We start from the raw sequence: 25,609 nt of genomic DNA on the forward strand, positions 1-25,609 counted from the left end.
AGATTCGCTGTGCTGGATGACGATCCGAAGGCAGGCTGAAGTCGCCGTTGGAGTACGTAAGATATGGCTTGGCATGTTCCACCTGCTGAGTCATCTATCTGATTCTGTGTCTCTGCCGTAGATTAACTACTTTGAGTTTAGCGTATCATGGAATGCGAGATCACAAATGGTCTGATTATCAATCGCCTGATCGTTGCAGCCGCTATTCGCGCCACCCAAAAATCCATGTCGATGGACACGAGAGAAGAATAGAAGCCGCCTGGGACATGACTGAGGTACACCTGTAGAGATTCTACCATATAGTACAGGCTATGCGCATTATTGATAAAGTAACAAAAGGGCTTACTTCGGGTATCTCCACATCATCATCATATCTATTGAGACATTTACATTCACGGTTAGTCCAGCGATGGACGGATGATGCCAGACATGTGTCCATTCCATAACAGTGGGAATTGGATGACAAGCGCAGTAAATGACCGGGGCGGACTTTGTCCATGTAACAGCAGGAAATCCATTTATCAGGCTTGGGTTTGTAACAAGCGATAGCAAGGAAACGCCAAAGGTCCTCGATAATTAAATTCCCAACCCACTCTCCTTGACAACCCTTCGACAGGAACGGCGTCGTTCAGGCAAGTCGAACGCCAGCCTGCCTTGTTCGCCGTGCAGTGGCCCCCATTGCATTGTTCATACCAGTATGCTGGCTGCTATCAAGCGTACTCATCGCCTCTCGTTTCTTCTCATCCTCAATCTTCTTCAAATGCTTCTCCGTCTTCATCTTTCCGCTGCCCTTACCGTGGAACTGATGGCTCAGATGTTTGAACGCCTCTTTCTGATTCATCAAGCGGCCATGTTCATCCACATACTTCAACTGAACATCGGGCTTGTATTCGCGGTTGAAAATTTCCGCCATCGAACGGGATTCCTGCTGATCGCGCTGCTTGTTCTCCCACCGGGCATACTCCTCCCTGTCTCGTGCTGACATACGATCGAGTTTCCCAGATGCACGATCCCGCTCGCGTTGAGCTCTTGCGCGCCTCTCTGCCTCGGCTTCTCGTTGTCGTTTCTTGAGCAAGAACTTCTGGCGGTCACGCTGAAGAGAATTGAGACCGCTAGCTTCCGATTCCTTGACGAGACCACGCTGCCTTAACATAGCCAGCGTAGCCCCAAGGCCTTGATCTAGGGTGCTCTCTTCTTCCAATCCAGTTGTGGTAATATTGGGCTGTGAGCCCTCGCGCCGCTCCTTCAGTTCTTCTTCATCTTCAATATCGCCATACGATCGGTCTATATCCATGTCTTCAAGTTCCTCCTTCACATTTATAGGCGGTGATTCCGCGCGCACTTCTTCTCCTGCTGATTCACTTGTAGGTCTGTGCCGGCGCTCTGGAATTGTTGGTCGTTGCAAATTGGCGACGAATTCAGAGGTTTCATCAATGACCAAACCAGGCTGATCGTCCTCATTCGTATCAATATCCATCCCGTTAGCGGCTTGCTCAGACTCTTCTCTAAGTTGTCTGGCTATATCTTCTGGCCGCATCTTCTTTCGCTTCTTGAACGCTGCCCTTCTCTGCGCCGCTAAAGAGGCTTGTAGATCTTCATCGTCGACGAAAGATATATCCTCACGAGGCCGTTTCTGGACGGCAGGGGTCGAGCTACCTTCTCCCTCTGCACGGTCAACATCCATTTGGTCTCCGTTGGATTGACCAGCTGTAGACGTCTCGGTAGTATCAGGTAGAGGAAGTATTTCTTCCTCGTCAACTGCTTTTCGTCGGGTGCTTTTTGCCTTCTTCTTCTTGGGCTTCTTGACTTTAATTTCAGAGATATCGAGATAATCAGAAGGCATGGTGTCCTGTACAACATCGAGATTGACCATGCCAGTTTTCAGCTTCGATGTAACATCTTGTCGTTTCGCTTCCCTTTCTTCGGGCGTGATGTCCTTTGCATCCAGTGTGAAATGTCTCCTCTTCTTCCCTTCAATCTCTTCATCGTACTGTGCCAGTATCGACCCCGAACCATCGTAGTCAGTGGGGTCATAGGCAGTCCTTTTCTTTTTCAAGTCTAGCCTTTCTTTTGTCTTCTCGACATCCCTCAAATTGACATTTTCCAGCTCATCCCCTTCTTCCTCATTTTCATCGATCGTTGTGTCCTTGAGAGTGAGAATATGTTCCCCCTCTTCATCGAACTGACCGATTTCATGTGCCACCTTAACACCCGCCAGATCTTTAGAAGTATACTCTGCCATTCGCTCTCGCTCAGCCAGCTCCTCCGCCAACCTTCGTGCGCGCTCTTTCTCGATCTTTTTCTGCTTTTTCTTATGCTGCATTAACCATGACTTGGTATCCAAATTGTCATCAACCTCTCCTAGGCCCTTGCCTTCCAACTTCGCCATCCGCTGCGCCGCCTCTCTGGCCCGTTTGATGGCTTCATTTCTGGCCTGGCGCTTCTTCTTTGCTTCCTCTTCATCCTGGAGGGTCTTCCAGTTATCGTATCCTTGAGCAATTCGAGACTCTAGTGTGCTACCAGGCTCATCTTCCGCGGAGCTCGACCCTTCATCGCCTTTGGATGGCTTGAAAACGGGGCCATCATCTTCGTTCGAGGCGCCGGGGACAGGGAGAGGCTTCAGACCAAGCGCGACCCGAATTTTGTTATTTTGTTCAATGGACAATGCGTCCGCCATGCTGTAAAGCGTCGCAGACTTCAGCGATTAACTGTTAGGTCGTTGAGAAGGTAGAGCAGAGCTATGCTGTACGGCCGCGCCTGGCATGAGGCAAATAATACCAGCACGGTCTCGGCCAGCCATAAGCTTCGGCAGCCTGCTTACTTAACTAGATCAGCGGATCAAAATTCTCCCGTCCCGAAAACTCTCCGCCGGCAGAATAAAGGCCAAAATTTTCTTCTTTGATTTCTCTTCCTTTTTTTTCCTTTCTTTTCCTCAACCAAACCACAGATCTGTGCCCAGCAATCCTGTTCCAGCGGTCGACCACCATTCGTGGTGGTCTTCGGCTGTGTTTCGGTTGATTCTGGACAGTTCGACGACCTATGGAGCCATCACTATTTAAATTTCATGGTGTCAATTTCCGGTCGACAGATCTCAGATTGAGATGCAGCGGTCAGGAGTACACTCTGCCTTGAGCTCCCATTTGGTGAGCTCGGTGAGATGGCCTGATATGCTGAAGACGCCATATTCCACCTCCCTTCACCGATACATCCCTTTATGGGATTAGGCCGTCGGCTGATGAGGTTAGGGAAAAACCATGGCAGCCAACATACCTTTTTTGTCTCCTCTGTGAATTGATTCGCTTAGCCATAACGCTTGCGACGAAATGAGTTTGCTTTTCATGTATGAAGGGCCCTGGCCTTGATGGGCCTGAAATTCTATGTTTGCTGCATGCGCAAAACCCATATATACAGCCACACATTTTATATAGTCAATGAAAACAAGTTTGAAGAAAACCTTTCCTATCCCAAACAGCTCTTTCCCGTGGTTTTGTACTCCCTCAAACGCCCGTGTCTAACAGATTATCAAGAATGTTCTCTTGAAAAAGAAGAGCACCCATCACAGTAGCTTCAAATGGCCCGTGACACTGTCAACAACACTTTTCGGTCCCAGAATTCCTAGAACTGTCCGGCTGCCGCTCGCGATCTGTGTCCGTCCAGCATCTTGTATTACCCGAGCACACAATCCTAAGCTTAGTGCTTGCGCCTGCAGGAGTAGCATGTCTTCATCACTCTTCACCTGAAGCGCAACCTTGGCCTGACCACCTCTATCCCAGCGTCTGAGGATAGGCGAGTCAGGAGCCTTGGAGAAATAGTATTTGTAGCAAGCGAGCGTAGCATGGGAGCACTGAGCGGCGATTTTGCCTGGAGAAGAACAAGCCGTGACGAGTCAGCACGCTGTCAAGAAAGCAGAAGACAAACGATACGCCGCCAAAGCAAAACCCTCAGAAAGATGGCGAGCGAGATGCCTCTATTCTAAATGTTTGTACAAGGTAAATCGAGAGGCGAATCCTAGATAAAGCCATAGCACAAAAAAAAAAAAAAAAAAAAAAAAAGGAAAAGAAAAAAGAAAGGTCAGGCTACTTATGAAAATCCTCACCTTTCCCCATGCCCAAATCCGTTCTCACCACCAGAACAAGCTTCACCTCCTCTGCATTGCCTTCGAACGTTGCAAGCTCACCTCCCTCATCCTCACTTTCCAGCTCCTCCTCGTCGTTCTCTTCGTCTTCAGAGACATCCTTCACCGCAGGCGCGCGTCGGTGCAAAACAGGCGCCGACCCGAAAAGCCCTATGGATGCTCCTTGGCCAATAAAATATCCCGCGACGCCTGCCAAAATAGCTGTCGCGATCACGATCGCCGTCGTCGTTGGCGGGGGCCGCTCCATTGGCGACATGGAGGGTGAGACCATAGTATTTTAATGCTGAAAGTGAATGGAAACGCGTGAAATCGGAGTACTGTACAGCCGGAGTATCGAATGAGGGTGGAAGGTTAAACTTTGAGGGAAGGTTGTCCGAATCGAACCTTGGTCGCGTGTGGTTCTGATGATGTCCTGCAGTTTGAGCACGGGGTATAAACAGTACTTTTGTTTCAACTCGGCCAAGTCATTTCTATAGGTGAATATATATATATATATATATATACTTTTTTTTTTTCTTTTTTTTTTTTTAATTCTTTATTTAGTATTGCTCTGCTTCCAACTTTTATATCCCATACTCCGTAGCGCGATGGGGCCTGAATGTCGAGAAAGATGATCACATACTCGTGAACTCCATTGAAAACTAACAAATACATACATGAAGAAATCACATAGTTAAGTCTAGCCCCTCCAATTAATCATTGATATAAAGTGGCTTTCATCCAGTCCAAATCCTCATTATCTACAATCGAGCATCGCAAAACATTTCGAAGAACCGGAGATTCGTAACCCGTAGAGGTTGGGGAAAAAAAAGGAAAAGAACCAATTTTTTTCAGGGAAAAGAGCAAAGCGCGTTCACTGCGTTCCTGCAGCCTGGGGTGCAGCAGCTGCTCTCCGTTGCTGTTGCTGCTGCTGTGGACCAAGTCGGCGGCTCCTAGGTGGTGTAAGCAACTGCGAACAAAACAACGAATATGTCGTTAAACTTACATCATCGATCGACTGATGAAACTGACACCAACCATCATAAGCCAACTCGGGACCTGGCCGATTCCGAAAACGATGTAGCCAATAACCACATTAAGACCGTACTGGGCGAGCCAGCCATCCATCGGGTGAAAGGCACCCTCATACGCGGGGACCTTCTCCCAGCGTTTCTCGGAATGGACCTTGTAGATGTCTTCCGCCGTGACTGTGGTAACGTTCACGTGCAAAGTGTGGATCGAAGTGGCAGGTTTAGGCTGCTCGGCCTCTGGGGCGACGGGAATCTGGAAGTACCACAGTGAAGGGGCACCAGCAGACCAAATGGAACAAAGTATGGCTTCCTTCTCGCAGTCAAGAACACCCAGGGAAGGGGAGGTAAGGTCCGTCGCAAATAGAGGAATCGACTCCTAATAGGTCATAGCATAGTTCAGTATTATTGGGGTTGGAAAAATTTCGAGTGAACTTGTTACAGACGGGGAAAAAAAAAAAAAGGGGGGGGAGGGAAACTCACATTCCAGGCTTTGTCTGCAGGTCCGCAACGCCCGAAACACGTCTTGTTCCCTCCAGTGACATAGACGAGCCATTCTCGCGCTTCTTGTGACGCGTCGGCCGGAACAGGCGCAAGTAGTGATTGCCAATTGCTTAACTTCACGGAGGCCACGTCCTTCTTTCTCTTGGGTACAACTGGAGGGGCAGCGGACTGTTCCGGGGGCGTAGCAACGGCCGGAGCGGTCGGAAGGAAAGACTTCGCTTTTTCTATCAGTCCTTGCAGTTGCTCTGCAAATGGAAATTGATTCTGCGCTGCAGCAAGCGCTGGAAGCAGGACGAGGGTCGAGGAGAGACGCATTGTGGATAGGAGCTGTTGAAAGGAGACACGTAACCTTTGGAGCTTGCTCTCGGTAGCACTGGTCCTCAAAATAAGAGATTAGATAGGTGTATTGGCAATAAATGACACGGAGTGAAAAAAAAGAAGAATCAAAGAAGAAAGAAGAAAAATGAAGACGCGAAGGCTCCAGATGCTTGTGCAACGACAAGGACAGGCAGCTGTGTGCGACCGAGATCAAGGTTGTTTCATGAACCAGGGGTGAACAGGCTGCTAACCTGGGGCCCAGTCCCAAAACACCCTAGTTTCTACGGAGTAACTATCGGACCCCAACACTCAAGTCACACATACCTGCATCCAGCCGAGTTACCTCATTCCAGCCATGTTTGCAGTCGCCGTTCTCCATTTACAGAGTTCTGCTTCCGGCATGTTCGAGAAAGACACATCAATAAGCTGTTGGGTGCGGAACCAAGTGTCTTTACCCTGTAACCAGGGAGTAACACTGTGCTCGCCTCAATGACTTCCTGTCCACTTTAACGCGGGGTTGCTTTCGACAACACTGTAGTAGCGGGAACAGTCCATGTGTTTTGAGGGCCAGGACCAGGACCTCCGTGTCGCGCATTCCAGAGACGCGCCTCTTTTGGTTCCCAGGGCATGCACTTATGGACCGGAAGCACTGCTTCTTTGAACCTTTGGATGCAGCCGAGAAGGAATCCTGAGCTTGAAGGGCTACATACATGGTGCCTGGTCAAGCATGAAGCTGCAAGCTACCTCTCACCTGTGTCCAAGACAACAAAGGCTTCACTTTGTGTTGATCTTGCATGATAAACACTTGCAAGCACAGAGCGAACCGCCACATTGTTTGGGCACCACAGGTCTGAGCAAACCTGTTGACAAGTCACAAACCTTGATTTGTGCTCCCAAATAATCAGCTTTGGTTCTACTCCGTCCTCCATACTTCGTACTCTGTATGTGCATTCATTTTCGATTTACGGAATAATTTTTATTTTTTTCTTTTATTTTTTTTTTTTTTTTAATTTTGCCCTTCAAGCCCAAACGTTAAGCCCTTAGGCCGGAAGGTTTTTGCATAGCGATGGCAGTGACCATATACGGAGTACAGGAGCCTCTATATTCGAAACGCCATACATATGCTCAGCTCCGGTTAGGGTTGGCTGGCTTAGGGAAGGGCCCTTAGCACACCAGTCCTCTATCAGCATGTTGGTGACCCGATTCATTTGCTATGTTCTGGGCTTTTAATTTCCGTACGGAGTACAAAGCAAAATTATTACTGAAGACTCGGAAGCATAGAAATAAAATTAAGGGCATATCAACAAATTTTTTTTGCTGGGGACCATGATGGCTGGGCAGGTAGGGGCATTGCAAACGCAAAACGGCCGTATACTTCTCTGGCCAGTAATACCCGTTCTATATCAAATAATAAAAGAGCTGTCAAATGTGTCTGAAGGGATCCGTGACAGCAACGTTAAAATAGGCCTTGAACTGGAAGAGTTCTCAGGGTTTTACCTCGTCCGTGATGAATGAAGATCAGTCCAAAGGACAGGAGGCAGGAGACGACGACAGAGGGGGGCACTGAGAGGGCCCGCTTTATTCCAGAGAATGTTGAGGCTCCTTGTGTACTCCAGGCAGTAAGCACGCAAATACTTTGAATAAAACCACACATGATGTTCCCAGAATCCAGTGCTGGTTAGGGATGGATCAGCGGCTCTGAGGTGCATTAATCTTTGCGAGTATTCTATCATTAGGAGAGAAGTCATAGGAGCCGGCATGCGAGCCATCCATAGCCATCGCAGAGACCCAATCGATTCGCTAAAAAGAAAGAGTTTTCGCTGGGAGCTTTCCCACACAAAACTTGGTGCATTGTTCAGTTTATCGCCGCTGCACCATATCTTTCAACCATTCCTTCAGTGTTCGTGGTTGCCGATAGGTCGCAGGATCGAATAGCGGCTTGTGCTCCTCATGCACATTATGATCATCTTCATAATCAACATGGACGAACGCCCGTTCTACAGCTGCTAAACCTTCAAGTTTTCGTTGCAAGGCCTGGCTCACGTCGTGTGAGTCCTTAAGCTGAGTGGTTGGGTCCATGATAACATCTACTTCGACATAGTAGAGCTCGCCAGAATGATACGCTCGACACTAAACAACAGAGGCATCACACGTTAACGTGCTGATAGAAGGAGGATAAAGGGAGCTATGAACGATAAACCCACAGTGACCAGTGGATACAGGAGCCTGTGGAAATAGGGGTGGGGTGCTTACGGTGTCTACTTTCTGGATGCGGGCATCATGCGTAAGTGAAACATAGATGCACTTGTTGACGAACTCTCTGGGTGCAGCCTTGCCCACCAGCAACCAGACGTTTTCAAACGCAGTGGATACCCAAGAGACGAGGATCAGGAGCGCAATGCAGATAGCGCCGACGGGGTCGAGGTACCAAACAAACCTATCGCCAACGATGGACATGACTAGACCGAAAACATTGACGGCCAAATCATTCCGGTGATCGATGAAAAATATCCGTGCGGCTGGATACCGTCGGAGCCAGAAACAGTAGCAGAACAGGCAGAACTTTGAGAAGATGGCGGTTCCTACGAATATCAGAGGGATAATGTGCAGCTCCTCGCTGCTGTCGGTGTCGCCGCTTCCCAGAGCCCGGCCCGACTCAATGATCAACTGGATCGCGACTGTTGTCATCAAGGCGCAGAAGAGGATGATTCCCACGGTCTCGATCCGGCGCCGGCCGACTGGGTACTTGTGGGGCTTGGGACGAGCCGCCATTCGTGAAGTTGTCAACATCACGATCGATGAGACGAGGTCCATAAACGCGTCTGCCGCAGTTGCAAACAGCGATAGGGATCCAGTCGAGATCGCGGCATACAGCTGAATGATGAACAAACAGAAGTTGACCATGAAACTCAGGTTCACGGCCCATTTAACTTTGCCCCCGTTCCTCTGAAAGTCTTGGACAGCTAGGGCCTCTTCATCCTTGCTCTGGAGGAACTGATCAATGAGTGCGTTCTGCTTGGTGTAGTACGCCTTGATCTTCCTCTGATTCCCCCCCGGGTAGTCTACCTTGATTGAGGATAGGTCGGCCTTCTTGAGCTGGCTAAGTCCGAGAGGGTCTTCGTGGTCGATTTTGGGAGCTGACGCGTTGAAAGGGGCGTTGATTGCGAGGATTGCATCGTCACCGGGGACTGGTTGATTCAAACGTGGAACGTTCTCGGAGGCATCGCGCATAACGACATCTCGATCTATGTTTTGGCCCTCAGGAGTTGTCGCCATGACCGATCCTTCAGTGGAAGAGGAAGGTATTTAAGGGGCTTGGCGGGTGTCACAAAACAGTAAGATCGGTGCTTCATGCAGAGCTGCAGCAAAAGATCTGAAATCTAGATGGCAAACAATCCCCCTCATGAGGATAAGGTAAGGTCGATGCAAGCCGACGACGAGAGAAGAGAGCCGTTATAAGCTGCATCAGATGCCCGTTCTTTTCTAGCGGCAGCAGCTACGTCACGAACACCATTGAGGCAGTGTTCATCGCTTTGCAACCCCGGGACGACATTTTTTTCCTTTTTGCCTCTTCTCGCCGTAACTTCGCCTGAAACGCTCAATGGTCGAGCACCGTCGCGGGTACGATCTGTAACCATGAGCGATGGCCGCCAAGACGTCTGCCGCGCAGTCCCAAACTTGTCTTGTCGCATAACCGCATGCCAAGATCGACGGCTCCAAGCCGCGTGCAAGACAAGAGACCTTAAAATCCACCATCGTCTTCTCTGGGGAACACTTGACTGATGAAAAAGACTTTGCGCTCCTGATGCACACCCATGACTGGGCTGTGCTTGGTGCTGCTTGTTTTGGCTTGACTTGGTGGTGTCTCACTACAGCTAAAGTTCTGAGCTTGAGATCTCCTGGCATGGGAATCCCCAAATACTCCAGCTCTTGGCATCAAGCGCCCTGCCGGTCATTGCCATGATGGGAGAGTCCAAGAATGCCGTCCCCAGACACTGGATAAACCGCTGGAAGTTACGTCTTCGATTCTCTGGTCAGAGCACTGCCTATTCCAGCGACAGATTCTAGCCGAAACTCCGCTCGCAGAAGGTTTAAACTAAGCGGATCTTCGTGACGGCTCCGACGTGCTTGTTCACTGGAGCTCTAAATCTACGAGACTGAGAGGAGACTGCAGTTCGGGCTAGAGCACCGGGTTTGTCTGCTCGGGGCTGCTTAGCGCCCCTTTTCTTCACTATCAGATAGTTATCTGATCGGACGGGGAATGGATTAGGCCCCCTATCAAACCACCTTTGTTGCAACAACCGATTGGTAGTTAATTTTTGCACCTGATCGGCGAGCTTTAACAAATCCCAGCCTGCAGTCTTTCCGCGGACTGGAAGCTAAAATCCAAATTCCAGTGACATATCATGCAGGTCTTGGAACTTCTTGTCCATTTCATCTTTCACTCAATAATGTTTTGACTGGGCCATCCTGACCTCTTTTTTTTTTATTATTATTATTTTATTTTCTTCTCATACGTGCACATTGCTGGTCAATGCAAGCCCGTTTTTATTCCTTGCTTCCATTCATCGTTCATTTCTGATTATGATTCTTACCGCTGGGCGGTAATTTTGTATCTTTGCGCAGTCAGGACGCGGAAGGACAATCATCATGGAGGACATGTCTCGACCCCAATGTGGCGGCGCGAAAGGGAACGATGCGGAGTATGATCTCCCATTGCACGTCGCCGCACTGTGTATGCCCATCCCCACTCATTTGCACCAGCATCATGGACGAGTTATCTAACATGGAATAAAGTCCTCGTCCTGGCGTTTAGTACTATGGGTATGAGCAAGAACCTAAAGAAGACGTCGCCGATGAGCATCTGAGCTCACGCACTTTCTTTCTTCCAGGCGCCGGTTTCCCAGTCGTGGCCAAAAAGATTCCGCGTCTACAGATCCCGCCGAATGCTTTCTTTTTCTGTAAGCATTTCGGCACAGGTGTCTTGATCGCAACGGCTTTTGTACATGTACATTCTCTCCAGCGACGCGATTGTTTGGATGCTCCGCTTCTAACGGCTAAATAGCTCCTCCCAACTGCATTCACTTCCTTGAATGATCCATGCCTACCGCCTCTCTTTACCGAGCAATACCCCGCGATGCCGGGCGTAATCATGCTCGGGTCGCTCTTTGCGCTTTTCGCTTTAGAGATGTATTTAAACGCGAAAACCGGGGGCCACAGCCATGGCGGAGCCACAGGGGAGAGTATCAACCGTCCGCACCAGCACCATCACAATGCGCAGACCAGGAACAATGAAATTTCGTGGCCAAAAGAGAACAAGGTTATGAGCGATGCATCATCCGATGACTGGTACGAGGAGAAAGCGGCCTATAAGTTCGTTCCCAGTCGACTACTAGGCCTGGCAAGAAAATGCGGGTGAGATTTCTGCTTGCTAATTGATTCTTTCTTAGGGTCTACTCCGGTGCAAACCGCTTTGAAGACTCGTACTTGTCCGAACCGTCTTCGATGCCAACGTGGTTTATGGTCTTCTATGAACAATACGTGCGAGAGCGCGAGTGGACACAAGCGATGCTCCGGACAGCAGCGCGCCGCGATGATGACATGCAAACCATAGAGCTCAAACAGACCGCCCCTGTGCAATCTGATATCCCTCGGGACCTAGAAGTAGGGGAAGTCGACCCGGCGGTGCTGAGGAAAATGTCTCTCAACATCACGATTCTCGAAGGCGGTATCCTGTTCCACTCCGTGTTTGTCGGGATGACTGTATCCATTGAAACGGAAGGATTTATGGTGTTGCTCGTCGCCATCTTGTTCCATCAGGCGTTTGAGGGGCTGGGTCTGGGGTCTCGCATTGCGGCAGTACCTTATCCAAAGGGATCAATGCGTCCATGGCTTTTGGTTCTGGCATTCGGCACGACGGCCCCGATTGGCCAGGCGATTGGGTTGATTGCTCGCAACACTTATGATGCCGAGAGCGCGTTCGGTTTGATTATGGTTGGAACATTCAATGCGATGTAAGACCTTGTTTTCCCACCTGATTCTCTCTCTCTCTCTCGCGCACACAGAGAGAGAGTGAGAGAGAGGAGGGAATATTTTGGAGGAAATATTTTGAAAAGCCATATACTGATTGAAACCAGCTCTTCTGGTCTCCTTATCTACGCCGCCCTCGTGGACCTTCTAGCGGAAGATTTCCTATCTGAGGAGGCCCAGCATCTGACCAAGAAACAGAAGATCTCCGGTTTCATCTATGTCTTGATGGGAGGTAAGCTTAATGAGACATTGCCGTTACATTTAAGCGGAGGAGTACTGACACCTCTTTCAACAAAGCGGCCGGAATGTCCATCGTCGGCGCATTTGCCTAAGCAGGTCCTTACGCAAAACGAACGACGAGCCAGCACACCACACATGGGCTTCGTCTCCGGTGGGGTAGAGCCAAATGTTTCTCGTCCACCGCAAGACCCTGCAGGAACAGGCAAGTACTAGAATCAACGTCGAATTCGGTCAATCCCTTTTACAAGTTTATGTATGTTCTGCGTCGACTTTCCATTTGGTTTCACGTCTCAGTCATTTGTGGCTTAGTCTGCCAACGAAGCGATCCAGGGGGGCCGGGAGCTAATATGTCTGGTGTGTGTGTGTGTGTGGGGGGGAGGAAGGGAAGCAAAGCCAAAATATACGTGCTCGGGCGGGTTTGGGTGGGAAATAGCGTTCTTGGTAGCCAGGATTGTGGGTTTGGCTTTTCCTCTGTTTGCTCCGTAATCGGCTGCAAGAAGCTTGTCCTGTCGCTCCCTTTTTTTTTTTTTTTTTTTTATTATTTCAAATTCGATACCAAGCAGAACAGGTTTCTGTTTTCTTTGCGGCTGGGGCGTAACGTGGCATTTCATCTTCCCTGGATCTCTTCTTTTAAACGAGACGGGGAAGCCACTCTCTTTCAAGGCCAATTGACCTCTCTTCACAAGATGCAGTGCAACGATGCAGACGCTTTGCATGTCGAGGCAGCTCGAAGATAAGATAATAGGTTAGTTACATGACAATCCCTGTACGTATTTTTCCGCGAGTTGGGTTTGGGGAATTACGGAGTACAGTACTCCGTAAACCGCTTTGCCCCCCCTGTCTCTCCGCGGCAAACCCGTAACGATACCGCTGATTACAAAAGCGGTGAGCTCCGAGTGGCTGGCTGCCAGTTAAACTTGGTGTATTTTTAGCCTGTCTTAGTTTTTGCCGTGAAATGTTCCGCGCCGAGCCTTGGTCGAGTTCGATATCAGTCAAAAAATAAAAAAAAATAAAAAAATAAACCAGAAAAAAAGTCAAAGTGAAAGAGTCATAATTTTCTGGCTTGGGATCTCCTTTCTCTTCCGCTCCGCTCTCACTACCTTCAAAAAAAAGTTCTTTTCTTCTCTATGCCAATTGCGCTTCATCTATTTACTCAGACTCACTGTCACTTTTGCTTTCACATATCTCTCTGATCCTTTCTCTTCCTCTTTGAAGCTCAGTTCCTTTCTCTTATCCCACCACTCTGCCTCGAGCTCATACCCCGCCTTCACAATGTCCGCAACCAACGGCCACGCCAATGGCGTGAATGGTGTCAACGGTGAGTCTGGTGTCTATTTTTCTTGCAGCCCTCAGATACTTATTTGAAATTTGCTCTACTGACACACTCCCTGCCTCCAGGGACAGGTCTCCCCAATCACCCAGGTTACACAGCCATTCCTGCCCGAGAGAACCCACACCCACACACTGCCAGAAATCCATACGGCCACAATGCCGGAGTCACAGACTTCCTCAGCAACGTCTCGAGGTTTAAGATCATCGAGAGTACTCTACGAGAGGGCGAACAGTTCGCCAATGCGTTCTTTGATACCCAGAAGAAGATTGAGATCGCCAAGGCACTGGACGACTTTGGCGTTGACTATGTGAGTCATACTTACCTTGGGGACCCTTGGCCTAATTTGTTTATCGTCAGACATCGGAGGGGAAAAAAAAATAAAAAAATAAAAAATAAAAAAATGACGAGAAAATTAAACAAAGAAAGCTGACATGGTTGTCGGGTAGATTGAACTCACTAGTCCGTGCGCTTCGGAACAATCGAGGAAGGATTGTGAAGCTATCTGCAAGCTTGGATTGAAGGCTAAGGTCGGTGCCTCCACGTGCTTAACGCTGTGACAGGCCGAGGGACAACTAAGCTGACCTCTTTATTTTGCCGCTGTAGATTCTCACACATATCAGATGTCACATGGACGATGCCCGAGTCGCGGTGGAAACCGGTGTCGATGGAGTGTAAGCCTCTCTTGCTGCATGTGTGTAATTGTGCCGTGTGTTTGCAGGCCATTGACATATTCAATAGTGATGTCGTTATCGGCACGTCGTCCTACCTCCGCGAGCATTCCCACGGAAAGGATATGACATACATCAAGAACACTGCGATTGAGGTCATCGAATTCGTCAAGTCCAAGGGCATTGAGGTCAGATTCTCCAGCGAAGACTCTTTCAGATCTGATTTGGTAGAGCTTCTCTCTCTGTACTCAGCCGTGGACCAAGTCGGTGTCAATCGAGTTGGTATTGCAGATACCGTTGGCTGCGCCTCCCCTCGCCAAGTCTACGAGCTCGTCCGTGTCCTGCGTGGCGTCGTCAAGTGCGACATCGAAATCCACCTGCACAATGACACCGGATGTGCGATTGCCAACGCCTACTGTGCCTTGGAAGGTGGTGCCACCCACGTTGACACCTCTGTTCTCGGCATCGGTGAACGCAATGGTATCACCCCTCTCGGAGGTCTCATGGCCCGCATGATCGCCGTTGATCGCGACTACGTGATGAGCAAGTACAAGCTCCACAAGCTCAAGGACATCGAGGACCTCGTCGCCGAAGCTGTCGAGATCAACATTCCTTTCAACAACTACATCACCGGCTTCTGCGCCTTCACCCACAAGGCCGGTATCCATGCCAAGGCCATCCTGAACAACCCCAGCACATATGAGATCATCAACCCGGCCGACTTCGGCATGACGAGATACGTGCATTTCGCCTCCCGGCTCACCGGCTGGAATGCCATCAAGTCACGTGCTCAACAACTCAACCTCGAGATGACCGACGCACAGTACAAGGAGTGCACGGCCAAGATCAAGGCGCTCGCCGACATCAGGCCTATCGCCATCGACGATGCGGACAGCATTATTCGTGCATACCACAGAAACCTCAAGTCCGGCGAGGACCACCCCCTCCTGGACCTCACTGCCGACGAGAAGGCGCAGTTCGCAGCCAAGGAGAAGGAGTACACAGAGGCATAGAGTAGGGCGTTCTGCTTTTGGTTTTAAAAATTTTACTTACTCTTCTCCTTCGTGTTTACCCCCGGTCGCCCCGCCACTCTTATACCATCAACCCCCTTTTCTTCCTTTCGGCCACTTTTGTTTCCCCTTTGCTCTCTCGTACACTCTCTTTCGGTCGGCCCCCGATATTAATTTCTTTTTGTTGTTATAATTTTAAAGTACTTTGGATGATGATACGAGGAACGGTTACGAAACAGCCCTGGTGAGGCGACGGCCTTCCCGAAGAGTGCGAATTTAGAGAGACATTTTCTCTTGGGATCTTTTTCTTTTTTTTTTTTTTTTTTCGTCTTCCATCTTCTTCTCGGTAGAAGGTATTACCCCTCCAAAAGTTACTACACAAAAGGGAGCCTCGAGTCTCGGTAAATTATAAGTGTCGTAAAGAGAAAATAAAACCGCAAAATGTGATACGATGCCTGCTTTCCCCCTGTATATACGTAGAATGAGGGTGTAGATAAGCGGTGAATGGCGTAGAACTTGTTATACCGTCCGGGCAACCCACCTGCCTATTCAGGAAACCAGTGTATCGGCAGGTTGGGAGATTCCAAAACACATGCCCAGCCTTCAATGAGAGCAAAAACATATATGTAGGAAGGGCGTCAGGAACAAATGCTACTCCACTTCACAGCCATCCTCGTGCTTGGCATCAATTCACAGTCAGATCCGGATACGTATGTGCCCGTCCCTTCTGTACGCCTTTAACCATTCTCTTCTCTCTTCGTCCTTCTTCTCCTCCCTTTGAACATCCCGTCGAAATCAACTCACCAGAAAGTTCGCTCCCGAACATCCTCCCAACCAGCGCCTGAAGCGTGGATTCTCCAAGATATCTAGGGCCTGTCCAGACGTTATGCTTCGTCTAGAGTCTAACCTCGTTGGTCAAGGGTAGGTTTCCCTTTTTGACTTGTTTTGTAAGTATGCTACAACGAACCGGAAGTAGAGATATCTCCTTGCTTGTCTATCGTCGATTGAGGAACTGCGAGACATTTGTTATTATTATTTTTTTTTTTTCTTTTTTTTTAAAAAAAACCTCACAATCTCTCACCGTCGCTTTAACTCTTCCCACAACATCCGTCGTCGGCTGGCTTGTCCTGTTGTCCAGGAGGAGCTGAGCTGAAAGATGAGAAGGGAGAAGAGATCGAAGTACTTCTCTAGTACTGGAAGAAGCTGGCAACGTTACTTCCAGATTGATCTGTGGTGGCCTACGTCCCACTAGGGTTGTCTGAGATGTATGATTTCGTTCAAAACAGAACCCGAGGTCCACCTGGATGTGCTCAGTTGCCTGTCAAAGGAAGCCAGAGGGAAGATTGGGAGGTTAAGACGGTAGGAAGGGAATGTGGGAAGGAAAGCTCGTGACTGGACGTAGAATCTCAAGTTCATTTGCAACACGGGAGAGTATGAGCGGATCAGTCACTTTTCTCACACGTGAACAAAAGTATCATATATAAAATATATATGTACGGAATGTATATTTCCTAAAAGGAGCAGAGGATATCCATTGTGCACAGGACGCGAGCATCCTGAGTGAAGAACGGCATTTGCAACTCATTTGCCTTGTTTGAGGGATTCCATTGCATGCAGTCTGTCCAGTGCAGTGCTCTTTGCAGCACATCTGCTGGTGGCCGGTCGCCCCGATGGTGCGACTTTAGCCAGCGGGGGAAGGCCGGTCCTTGCTGTGATCAGATTCCGGGGAAGGAAACAGATACATAGCTCTAGCCAACCAACCGGGACGACCAAGTCAACCTGTGACCGGAGGCGTCTGCAGGTTCAAGCTGAGACCGCCCGCTTGCTGCAGCCAGGTCAACAACAACAACAACGGCAGCAAGACCTGCGCCGACGATGAGCGAAAAAAAAAAAGAAAAAGATAGGAGAGGGCCGCGGTCTAATTGGGCAGCCCGAACCGGCTAGTTTTCGGGCGGCTCGATAACGGTAAAAGACACACTTACGCCTCTGGTACGTCCGGAACCCACAGGCCAGCGAGACATGGCACGAGGGCTGTGGGCGCTGATTGGCCCAGTTCTCGGAATCTGGTAACAATGGCAGCTCCACAGCGTATCTGCAGTACGCCTGTGACGGTATCCACCAGTGACATCATCGGGGGTGTTTTGGGGAGGGAAACGCGGGCGGGGGAGCTCTTTCCCTCCCCGGTCGTCAAGGGTGGCCGGATCGGGTAGCCGAGGGGTTAGTTGAGCCACAGATTGGGTAAGAAGAGGAAGTAGCAGCAGCAGCAGAAGCCACCAAAAAAAAAAAAAAAAAAAGAAAAGGAAAGGGGGTAGATGCAGAAGGAACTCTATGCAGCTTCGTCACAGCGAGTCAAGTCACTCCAGCCGTCGTGAGTACGACCAAGTACCTGCGGAGTTGGGGGGAGTTATGCGGAGGGAGAGTGATTGGTGGCTGGTGGGTTTCATCGTGACATCGTCATCTTGCAGGAACAGCAGCAGCGCGTGAAACGGGTGAACTTTCTTTTTTTCCCTCTGCTCGGACAGTTGCTCGCCCACGGAAACGTCGCCCTCCCAGCCAACGGGGGAAGGCCGAGACCCCCCTCCGACGATACACCATTGCTGGGGTAGACGATCTGACGAAAGTCAATATTTGATTTTTTTTTTTTTTGTCTTTTCCCTCACTCTCTTTCTTTTTCTTTTTCCCTTCTTTTTTGATTTTACTTTCTCAAGGTGGATATTAACGACACGCTCCTCCGGCGCCTTTTTGTCTTTTGTTTTTTTTTTTGTTTTTTTTCCTATGGACGAGACCCCTGCAAGCCTCTGACAGGCCGGCGGGAGAGAGGCGAACCCAACATGCTGGATTTCATCCCTCTCCGGGAAGTAGAAAAAGGGACAAGGGAGAGGGGGAAAAAAAGAAAAAGGAACCAGGACGGGGTTCGGTGTGAGCGCTGTGAAGCAGGGCTACTGTGGGAGTCTGGCCCTGGCGTTTCCCATTACGTCAGTTGGACAAGACCCGGCCCACTGTGCGCTCGCTCGGTCTTAGAGTCTCCCCAGCGATACGGAATCTTAGGAGGCCGGAAGCAGATGCTTCGACGGCAAAAAGGCGGGCGGCTAATTTGTCCAGAGCACGCGTGCGGGTATAAATAAGAAATACATACATAGTTAGTGTGACAGCCCTCCTTGCATGCTCCAGGAGAGACGATCACAGCGGTTCGCCGGGGAGGCTGCTCGGTCTCACCCATCCTGCAACGCAGGGTGCAGCCCCTTCTTGAGGCAGGTAGAAAAAGAAGCGGTCAAATGACGGACCGTACAGAGTAACAGGGAAGCCCACCTCCCTTGAAGGACAAGACGCTCTCAGCGGCATAGAGGATAAAGGGGAAAAGTCAATAGGCCAGACGCAAGGATCAGATGCAGAGACCGCATTTCCACGTCAACCCCAGTGGCACGTCGCTGAGAAAAGGGAGGGAAGAATGGATACAAAGCTCTCTTCGACCCTATGCCAAAAAGAAGTAGGGGGAAAATAGGACGCTGTAATGATGAGCCCGAAAAGAGAGAGGAGGGAAAAAAAAAAAAAAAAAAAAAAAAAAAAAAAAAGGGAAGGGGGGGAGGAAGAGAAAGGATTAGTTGGCATCGGCAAGCAGGGTTGTGGCAGTTCGGAGCATGTGCTATGTAACTCAACAGCAAGACTGATAGATTAATGATTTTCATTTTGTGTGCAGGCCCCTCGAGGGGGAGACGAGCAGAGACGCAGCAGCAACAGCAGTCTTTTCCGCTGCTGATTATCCACTACAACGCTGCTATTCACTCCTGTAGAGTTAAAATTATTTAGCTTGACACTCGACTGGTCCGCTGCCTCTTTGGCCTCCCTCCCTCACGCGCTGTCTTCCTCTCTCCCTCTCCCTCTGCGCCCGTCTGTCCAGTTCACTTTTCCTTATTCCTCATCACTCCTCTCCCCCCACATCCTCCTCGGTCTCCTCCACAACGTGATTCGCATCCTTGCACCGAAGATTCTCCTCTGTCTTTCCTCCTTCACCCTGTTTTCTATCAGCTTGTTTGTCTCTCGGTCCTCAAAAGCTCCCATTCCGCTGAATCACACAGCCGAAAGAATTCGGCCCTTCTCTTGAGAATTCTGTTAAGCTTTCCTTCATTGTTTCCTGCTTCTGATTAGCCAAAAAGAACATATCTCTTGTGGTATCACTTGGATTCTCTGCTTGTTCAGAGTGAAATCCTCAAAGGTGAAGGTAAGCAGTTCATAAAATAACGCTTTTTTCAGCAACAGAGTGTACCTTTTAAACCTAAGAGCCAAATCTCGGGCGATGTTAAAACACTTTAACACTAACATTTTTTTTTTCCCCCCTCCCCTCCCATTCCATCAAACCCACATCTACAGTTCTATCACTATTTTCGCAGCTCCGAGAGGAGCACTTTGTTGTCTGTGGGGCCTACCACCTCAAGCCAGCCTCGACTTGACCACTGCATGCATTTTTGGTTTTTTCCCCCCTTTCACTGCATTTTGTTGTTGAATGAACAGGAGATATCCATTTTCCTCCCTTGTGCTTGGTTCTGTTTGTGTGCTACCCTTGTTGCTGTCAACTTGTTAGTTACCTGATTACCTCATTTTGGCTCCCCCCGCCGCTGCGCCATTAGAAAATCCCACCACCACAAACCACCACTACCGCCGCCTCCCTCTTAACCTTGTCTCTCAGCGCTGCCTCACTCCATCCATTCCTCCCCTCCCATTTTCTTTCTCTCTCTCTCTCTCTCTCTCTCTCTCTCTTACTCCTTAATTACCCCCTGAGCTTAACCTGACGTTTTCCGCTTGGCTTAGACGTGCTTGATTGGCCTCGGCATTTCCGAAGTCAAAATCACTCCGGCTTGCGATACCAAAGTTGAAATCAACCGAGGGGTGAGTAGGGCGTCTTGTTGCTCGTGTGCCTCTTTCCTACAGTACAGACTTGCATTTTTATTGTGTTCTACCAAAGTACCCCGGGTCCCGCAGCCTTCCTTGCTTTGCTACGCTGTTATCACTATCACACCCTGTTTCATCGGCAAAGCCTGCCACTCACTCTCCGAATCTTGCTGTGTCGACCCACGAGGGCCATTACGGCACGTCTAAAAAAAAAAGAAAAGAAAAAGGAAGAAGGAGAAGAAAAAGAAAAAGAAAAAGGAGAGGAATGTATTAAAAAAAAAGCGTAGGGCAAGGCTTGAACTGTAGCGTGGCAAAGCCCTGTTAACATAGGGAGCAATGGCATTTCCAACCCCACCGTGCTTCTAGATCTTTTATTTTCAAACTCTCTGGTTTGCCACAATACTTATGAGATTATTTGGCTAACTTCATTACAAGGAGTGAATCTCACTAGAACTATTTCCTTACGTTTGGCGCAGCCTCCAGTCCACCATATTAGACCCCGCTCACCTTTCTTCCCCGCGGTTTTTGACTTGCATACGACGGTGATAAACTCTGGCAAGACACGCTTCGCTGCACTGGCTTGCTTCTTCATTTCTACTACATATTGGAAAGTGCGGCGAAGGAAAGGCCCACATTGCTAAGGCGCATCGGAGGGAAGCTCATCGACTTCAAGCAAGAAACCCGACATCACCATAATCAATGCCATCCTTGGTGCATTCCTCATACTCCTCCTCCCACTCCGACCCTTCATCATCCAAAATGGCGCCTCCAGCAACCCCGGCTGAGGAAAACTCGGTATCATGCCCCTGCCCAAGATCATTCCATCCTCTCTCATTGATGCGGGATTTGGAGAGCTGACCTGCTGTCCTACTCCATAGACCGGCGAAACTGATATTTTATTCAAAAACGAGCTGATCGACCGTGTAACATTTGAACAGATTTTGGAAATGGACGACGACGAGGAAGAGCGAGAATTCAGCAAAGGCATCGTCTATGGCTTTTTCGAGCAGGCGGAGGCCACTTTTGACAATATAGAACAGGCAATGTGAGTAGCGCACCGTATGACGTCATCGCAATACCTCGTGACACTCTCTCAAAAGTTCCGACAATCCCTTATACACCCACCACGACTTGGGCAATCAAACCCTACGATTATCCGACGAGCTTCCCCTCTTCCTGTCTTTTTTTTCCCTTCCCCTCCTTTTTCTTTCCCCGCTGAATTTGATTTGCTGACGGAAGTTTTGCTTATTTAGCAACTCCAAAAACCTCGAAGAAGTCTCCCAATTGGGACATTTTCTAAAAGGCTCCTCAGCCACCCTTGGACTCAACAAGGTTAAAGAATCGTGCGAGAAGATCCAACACTTTGGTGCCCAAAAGGACGAGTCCGGTACTCGGTTTGAGCCCGACCAAGCGAAGTGTCTAGCAAAAGCTAGCAGGGTTCTTACCGATGTGAAGCAAGAATATAAGGAGGTTTCTAACTTGCTGAAGCGCTTTTACGGTGCTCCAATGGAGTAATAGAGCTGATTAGGTTGTTCCCTTCATTCTCAAGTTCTCAGGCCACCTATTCATCTATGTATTACCTCCTTCACACTGTAACCCCGCAATCCTCTGATCATATCATTTCTTATTTTGCATCTCTTTCCCACTCCACTGGCCTTTACTGGGATTCGGGTCGAAGCACTCGTCTTCTCAACGTGCCCTAGGCACAGAAAGACCGAGGAACAAGAGGAATGAAAACATCTGGGAGTTCATATCAACGGTCGGGTTTATTTATTTCGTTTTCTATTTTATTTTATTTTCTTTCCTTTCCTTTTTTATTGTGGTATCTCGCAATCAAGAAACGGCGTTCTTGCTTTTCTTTCACCTTTTCTTTTCCCTGCCCCTTTTTTTCTATATTCTCAACGATACACGGGAGACAAAATGGAGAAATAAGCTTCCTTCATGGGATTCTGTTTTTCCTTCCTTTCTTGTTCTTTTTCCCTTTTTTTTTTTTTTTTTTTTTTTTTCCCTAAACTACCTACGGAAAGGACAGAAGCGGGAGAAGGGGGATGGAAAAAGGGAATGAATCCTTAGAAGAATGATTGAAATGATCCATGATTAATAATTTTTTTTCTTTTTTTCTTTTTCTTTTTACTTTATATTTTCTTTTCCAAAAAAAAAAAAGAAAAAGAAATTGTTTGCTTGTTTGCTTGTTTGCTTTATATGGCTACTAGAAAAGTATGAGTGAGAGCTTTTAGCTAGCTAGCTAATGTAGCTTACCCCGTGTGGAGTATGCCTTGTGGAAGAAGAGAAGATACGCAATATATTTAATACTCCCTATACGGAGTATGTTTCTGATCATTACTTCTTTTGTAATCTTTCCAGTGGGAGTTCTTCATCAAGCCCGCTATGCCCCATCTGGCATGGCGCCTCGCTGCAAATAGTCTCGCGCCGTTCTCTCAGTCCTGTGTTTATCACTTTGGAAGTCTTCACTTGCTGGCAATGCCATGACCGTGTCGCCCTTCAAGTTATATAACACCTCCTTCAATTGCCTGTGTTGCAAGCATTTCCTCTTTTCCATTTCAATCTAGTGCTCACTTCCCTCACACTGTTAGCTGCCTTCTCCTGGCCTTTCCTTTGCCTTCATTCATCATGCATCTAAGATCAGTGTGCTCCGCATCCATCTTCCTCTTCCTCTGTCTCTCTCTCTCTTTTTTCCCCCCTCCCTTTTCTCTCTCATACTCTTCAACTCTTTATACTTTTTGCTGTGACTGTCTATTACCATCTAGGCTTCGATCCAACTATATCCTCTCTTCTCTGTCTCTGTGGTCACTGCATCATTTTGATGCTGGATCTTCTTTCCTTTTCTAGCACTTGAGCTAGCACACTTAAGCTGATGTGGAATTGAAATCAATGCTGCTTGCTTTGCTTCTGATTAATGACACAAATGCCTCATGTTTGGGGACTCTGAACATGAACTTCAATAGATTGATCTTCGGTGGTGTACAATGACAAGAAATATGCAATTCTATCTGGCCAAGAGATAATTTCCAGCTGTCTTATGCTGCTGTTCAAAGCAGAATGCTGGATTGGGTTCATTTGTCCAACCTCCAGGCCCCCTTCCAGCTGTCACTGGTAGTCCAGGCTTGTCTCTTTGTCCTGTTTGGAAATGGAAGCAGAACCACCTGGTGAGACGTTGTGAGACCCGCAGATTAATCTGCAACGCAACGAGCCAAGGGTAAAGATTGGGTTGCATATAACAATCAGCCGTGTGGAGCTGAATACACGAGCGAGATGACGTGGGCCTGGCCATCATGATTCTACAGAATGTTATCTCTGGGGATCACTATGGGGATGTGCTGCAGCGATCAAGAGGGATCAGCAACCCCTACAGCCTCGTGCCCTTTCGATAATCTGTATATCCTCTGATCGCTCAGGAAGCATAAACAGATGGCCCCAGGGTACCAATTGGTAATGACAGTCAATCTGGATGATATAATATTACACCAAACCCCCGGGTTGTCAAGGTCTTCATTCAATCCCGGCAAAAAGTTATCTCAAGGAACACACATCGCTCTTCTTCCTGTCTCTCTCTCCTCCAAGTCTCTCTCAACCTACATTGCCTACCATGATTATTTCACTTCTGCTGCTTCCACTCCCACACATACTTCTGGACCACCACCAGCTTTCCTCCTATCAGCCCTACCCCAGAAACTCCTATCCAGGCGATTGCAGGCCCAGCATCACCTCCAACACCCATTATGTTCAAACCATCCACTACATGTGCAATGTCACAGATGTGCTTCAAGAGTACCAGCGAACTGCAACATGAACATGAAGATGAATCAGAACCAGAGTTGGGATTGTCCATTGCAGAGAGTCTTCATGCGTTTCACTTCAATCAGGCACTTCAGGATATTGAGGCTGTGGCTTTCACCGCCATCAGTCTTTCCGTGCATGAAGCAAGCACAGAGCCAAGCCTCAAGACAGATGAGAGATCAACATCTACAATGTCTTGATCAGTTCATGACATGCTCTGTCATCTTGGCTGTAGACTATCTCACCAGCAATCATGACTCTTCTCCCATGTGCGAAAGCTGTGACACCAAGTCAAGCCCGCTCCCTGCGGCGGCAAATAGCATGAAATCAAGTATGTGACAGGTATGGCTGAGTTTCCTTCCTCTCCTTTCTTTTGTCTATAATGTGTTGTCCTTATTATATCATTGACATCACCCTTTCAATCCTGCCAGGCCAGTCAATTGTGATCACTTTGGACAATGTAGATGGAGTGAAACATCTAGCCCACTACAGATAGAGACATTTATAGAAGTGAGAACTGGAACCAGTGAAGCACCATATACTTCTCTGATCTCCCTCCATCCATTGAGAGACCTAGTAAGCCAAACCCAGGTCTCTGGTCAGGCTCCATTGCAAGCCCCTGCGGAGAATGAGGATCTGTGTCCTCTAGAGCACCTGGCTGTGGAAGTACCTATGGGCTATAATGGTTTACCCCATCCCATTTACCCTTCAGCTGTTGACGCCAGCATTGCGCCCGGCGGTAAGTGGAATACCTACAGCTACATCATCAGTCTCGATACGGAGATGATGTGGCGGAAGATGATTAAATGACTAGTGAACGTGAGAGCAGCTCAAGGGCCGTATCTCTGAAGCAGAACACACTTTGCTTGTTCATCAAGATATCAAAAGCAATACAACACATCAAGCTATCCATTGTCTCTAACTTGCTAGTGCTCCTGATGAGTGATATCCCGATGCTTGTGTCTGTTGTTGCCTCCGATTGAACATCTTACAGGCTACTTGCTGGTGGGCAAGAGGCTCATCTGTAGCTCAGAAAGAGCCTCACAGAGATTCTTGCAACTTCTGATTATGACAAAAGCATGCAGGATCAAGGACGCAAGACATGCTGATGATTTCATAAGAAGAACACACAGCTTCTGTTTATGGTAGAAGAGAGCTGATTCTGGCTAGGTATCGAGAGATCTTTTCTGCTGTGAACAGTGGGCATATAGCAACTGCAGCAATCAATGCTTCAAATATATAGAAAATGAACACACCTAGTTAAATCTACCACTCTTTCACTGATACCGAGAGCTTTCAAAGCTTCTGAGGATATAAGATAATCTGTTTGTAGCACACTTACACTCAGCATTCAAGATATTGTGCCCAAGTAGAATAGAGACACTGGTGCCTACAGCCACCTCAGTATAATACCAACCAACTTACATTTCACATCCATACAAAGCCCTGGTGCCATGTAATAAAGTACAGCCGTCGTGGTATGCTCTATTTGCGGTTGCAAGGCATTGAAACTCCAAGGATTACTGGACAGACTCGCGGCTATTACTTGACCGCTGTGAGAAGCTTTTGGCCAATAATTCCTGTGCCCCCAGCAATAGTTAAATGGTCGTAATATAAGAACCCCCCCACCCAAATAACCTCTAAGCGCCATAGGGAGGTCTGCATTCAGCGAAAATCCG

The 25,609-nt window shown here is 48.5% G+C and overlaps 8 protein-coding genes across 8 annotated transcripts; 4 read left to right on the forward strand and 4 right to left on the reverse strand.

The window, feature by feature from the left end:
• Positions 1 to 628: 628 nt before the first annotated feature.
• On the reverse strand, positions 629 to 2,677 carry D8B26_007485 (uncharacterized protein; the record flags this gene model as incomplete). Its single annotated transcript, XM_003067011.2, has 1 exon — positions 629 to 2,677. One exon carries the CDS (start codon positions 2,675 to 2,677, stop codon positions 629 to 631), a length of 2,049 nt encoding a protein of 682 aa, XP_003067057.2.
• Positions 2,678 to 3,313: 636 nt separating this feature from the next.
• On the reverse strand, positions 3,314 to 4,406 carry D8B26_007486 (uncharacterized protein; the record flags this gene model as incomplete). The annotated part of the gene is made up of 2 exons (XM_003067012.2): positions 3,314 to 3,861; positions 4,097 to 4,406. The coding sequence occupies 2 exons, from the start codon at positions 4,404 to 4,406 to the stop codon at positions 3,557 to 3,559; spliced, it is 615 nt and encodes a 204-aa protein (XP_003067058.2). The 3' UTR covers positions 3,314 to 3,556.
• Positions 4,407 to 4,729: 323 nt separating this feature from the next.
• D8B26_007487 (uncharacterized protein) lies at positions 4,730 to 6,169 on the reverse strand. Its single transcript, XM_003067013.2, has 3 exons — positions 5,626 to 6,169; positions 5,121 to 5,521; positions 4,730 to 5,067 (listed from the first exon to the last, which is right to left on the reverse strand). The coding sequence occupies exons 1-3, from the start codon at positions 5,959 to 5,961 to the stop codon at positions 4,989 to 4,991; spliced, it is 816 nt and encodes a 271-aa protein (XP_003067059.1). The 5' UTR covers positions 5,962 to 6,169; the 3' UTR covers positions 4,730 to 4,988.
• Positions 6,170 to 7,270: 1,101 nt separating this feature from the next.
• On the reverse strand, positions 7,271 to 9,240 carry D8B26_007488 (uncharacterized protein; the record flags this gene model as incomplete). Its single annotated transcript, XM_003067014.2, has 2 exons — positions 7,271 to 8,094; positions 8,218 to 9,240. 2 exons carry the CDS (start codon positions 9,238 to 9,240, stop codon positions 7,825 to 7,827), a joined length of 1,293 nt encoding a protein of 430 aa, XP_003067060.2. The 3' UTR covers positions 7,271 to 7,824.
• Positions 9,241 to 10,614: 1,374 nt separating this feature from the next.
• On the forward strand, positions 10,615 to 12,447 carry D8B26_007489 (uncharacterized protein; the record flags this gene model as incomplete). Its single annotated transcript, XM_003067015.2, has 6 exons — positions 10,615 to 10,699; positions 10,762 to 10,788; positions 10,857 to 10,972; positions 11,030 to 11,337; positions 11,415 to 11,978; positions 12,102 to 12,447. 6 exons carry the CDS (start codon positions 10,615 to 10,617, stop codon positions 12,445 to 12,447), a joined length of 1,446 nt encoding a protein of 481 aa, XP_003067061.1.
• A 1,059-nt stretch (positions 12,448 to 13,506) lies between these two features.
• Positions 13,507 to 13,997, forward strand: D8B26_007490 (uncharacterized protein; the record flags this gene model as incomplete). The annotated part of the gene is made up of 2 exons (XM_066125553.1): positions 13,507 to 13,552; positions 13,633 to 13,997. 2 exons carry the CDS (start codon positions 13,507 to 13,509, stop codon positions 13,995 to 13,997), a joined length of 411 nt encoding a protein of 136 aa, XP_065981637.1.
• A 197-nt stretch (positions 13,998 to 14,194) lies between these two features.
• On the forward strand, positions 14,195 to 15,248 carry LYS1_2 (Saccharopine dehydrogenase; the record flags this gene model as incomplete). Its single annotated transcript, XM_003067016.2, has 2 exons — positions 14,195 to 14,238; positions 14,306 to 15,248. The coding sequence occupies 2 exons, from the start codon at positions 14,195 to 14,197 to the stop codon at positions 15,246 to 15,248; spliced, it is 987 nt and encodes a 328-aa protein (XP_003067062.2).
• A 5,583-nt stretch (positions 15,249 to 20,831) lies between these two features.
• On the forward strand, positions 20,832 to 21,647 carry D8B26_007492 (uncharacterized protein; the record flags this gene model as incomplete). Its single annotated transcript, XM_003067017.2, has 3 exons — positions 20,832 to 20,927; positions 21,011 to 21,177; positions 21,386 to 21,647. 3 exons carry the CDS (start codon positions 20,832 to 20,834, stop codon positions 21,645 to 21,647), a joined length of 525 nt encoding a protein of 174 aa, XP_003067063.1.
• Between the last annotated feature and the right edge of the window lie 3,962 nt (positions 21,648 to 25,609).

Source organism: Coccidioides posadasii, chromosome 4 (assembly GCF_018416015.2).
Source record: "Coccidioides posadasii str. Silveira chromosome 4, complete sequence".
In the NCBI taxonomy this organism is placed as follows: Eukaryota; Fungi; Ascomycota; class Eurotiomycetes; order Onygenales; family Onygenaceae; genus Coccidioides; species Coccidioides posadasii.

What these genes read in the sequence shown, in the direction of transcription:
- D8B26_007487 (XM_003067013.2), bottom strand. Translation starts at nt 5,961, where the DNA reads ATGCGTCTCTCCTCGACCCTCGTCCTGCTTCCAGCGCTTGCTGCAGCG. An exon ending in CTGCAGACAAAGCCTGGAAT is followed by an intron (nt 5,522 to 5,625) that starts GTGAGTTTCCCT and finishes ATGACCTATTAG; the next exon opens with GAGTCGATTCCTCTATTTGC. An exon ending in TTCATCAGTCGATCGATGAT is followed by an intron (nt 5,068 to 5,120) that starts GTAAGTTTAACG and finishes TACACCACCTAG; the next exon opens with GAGCCGCCGACTTGGTCCAC.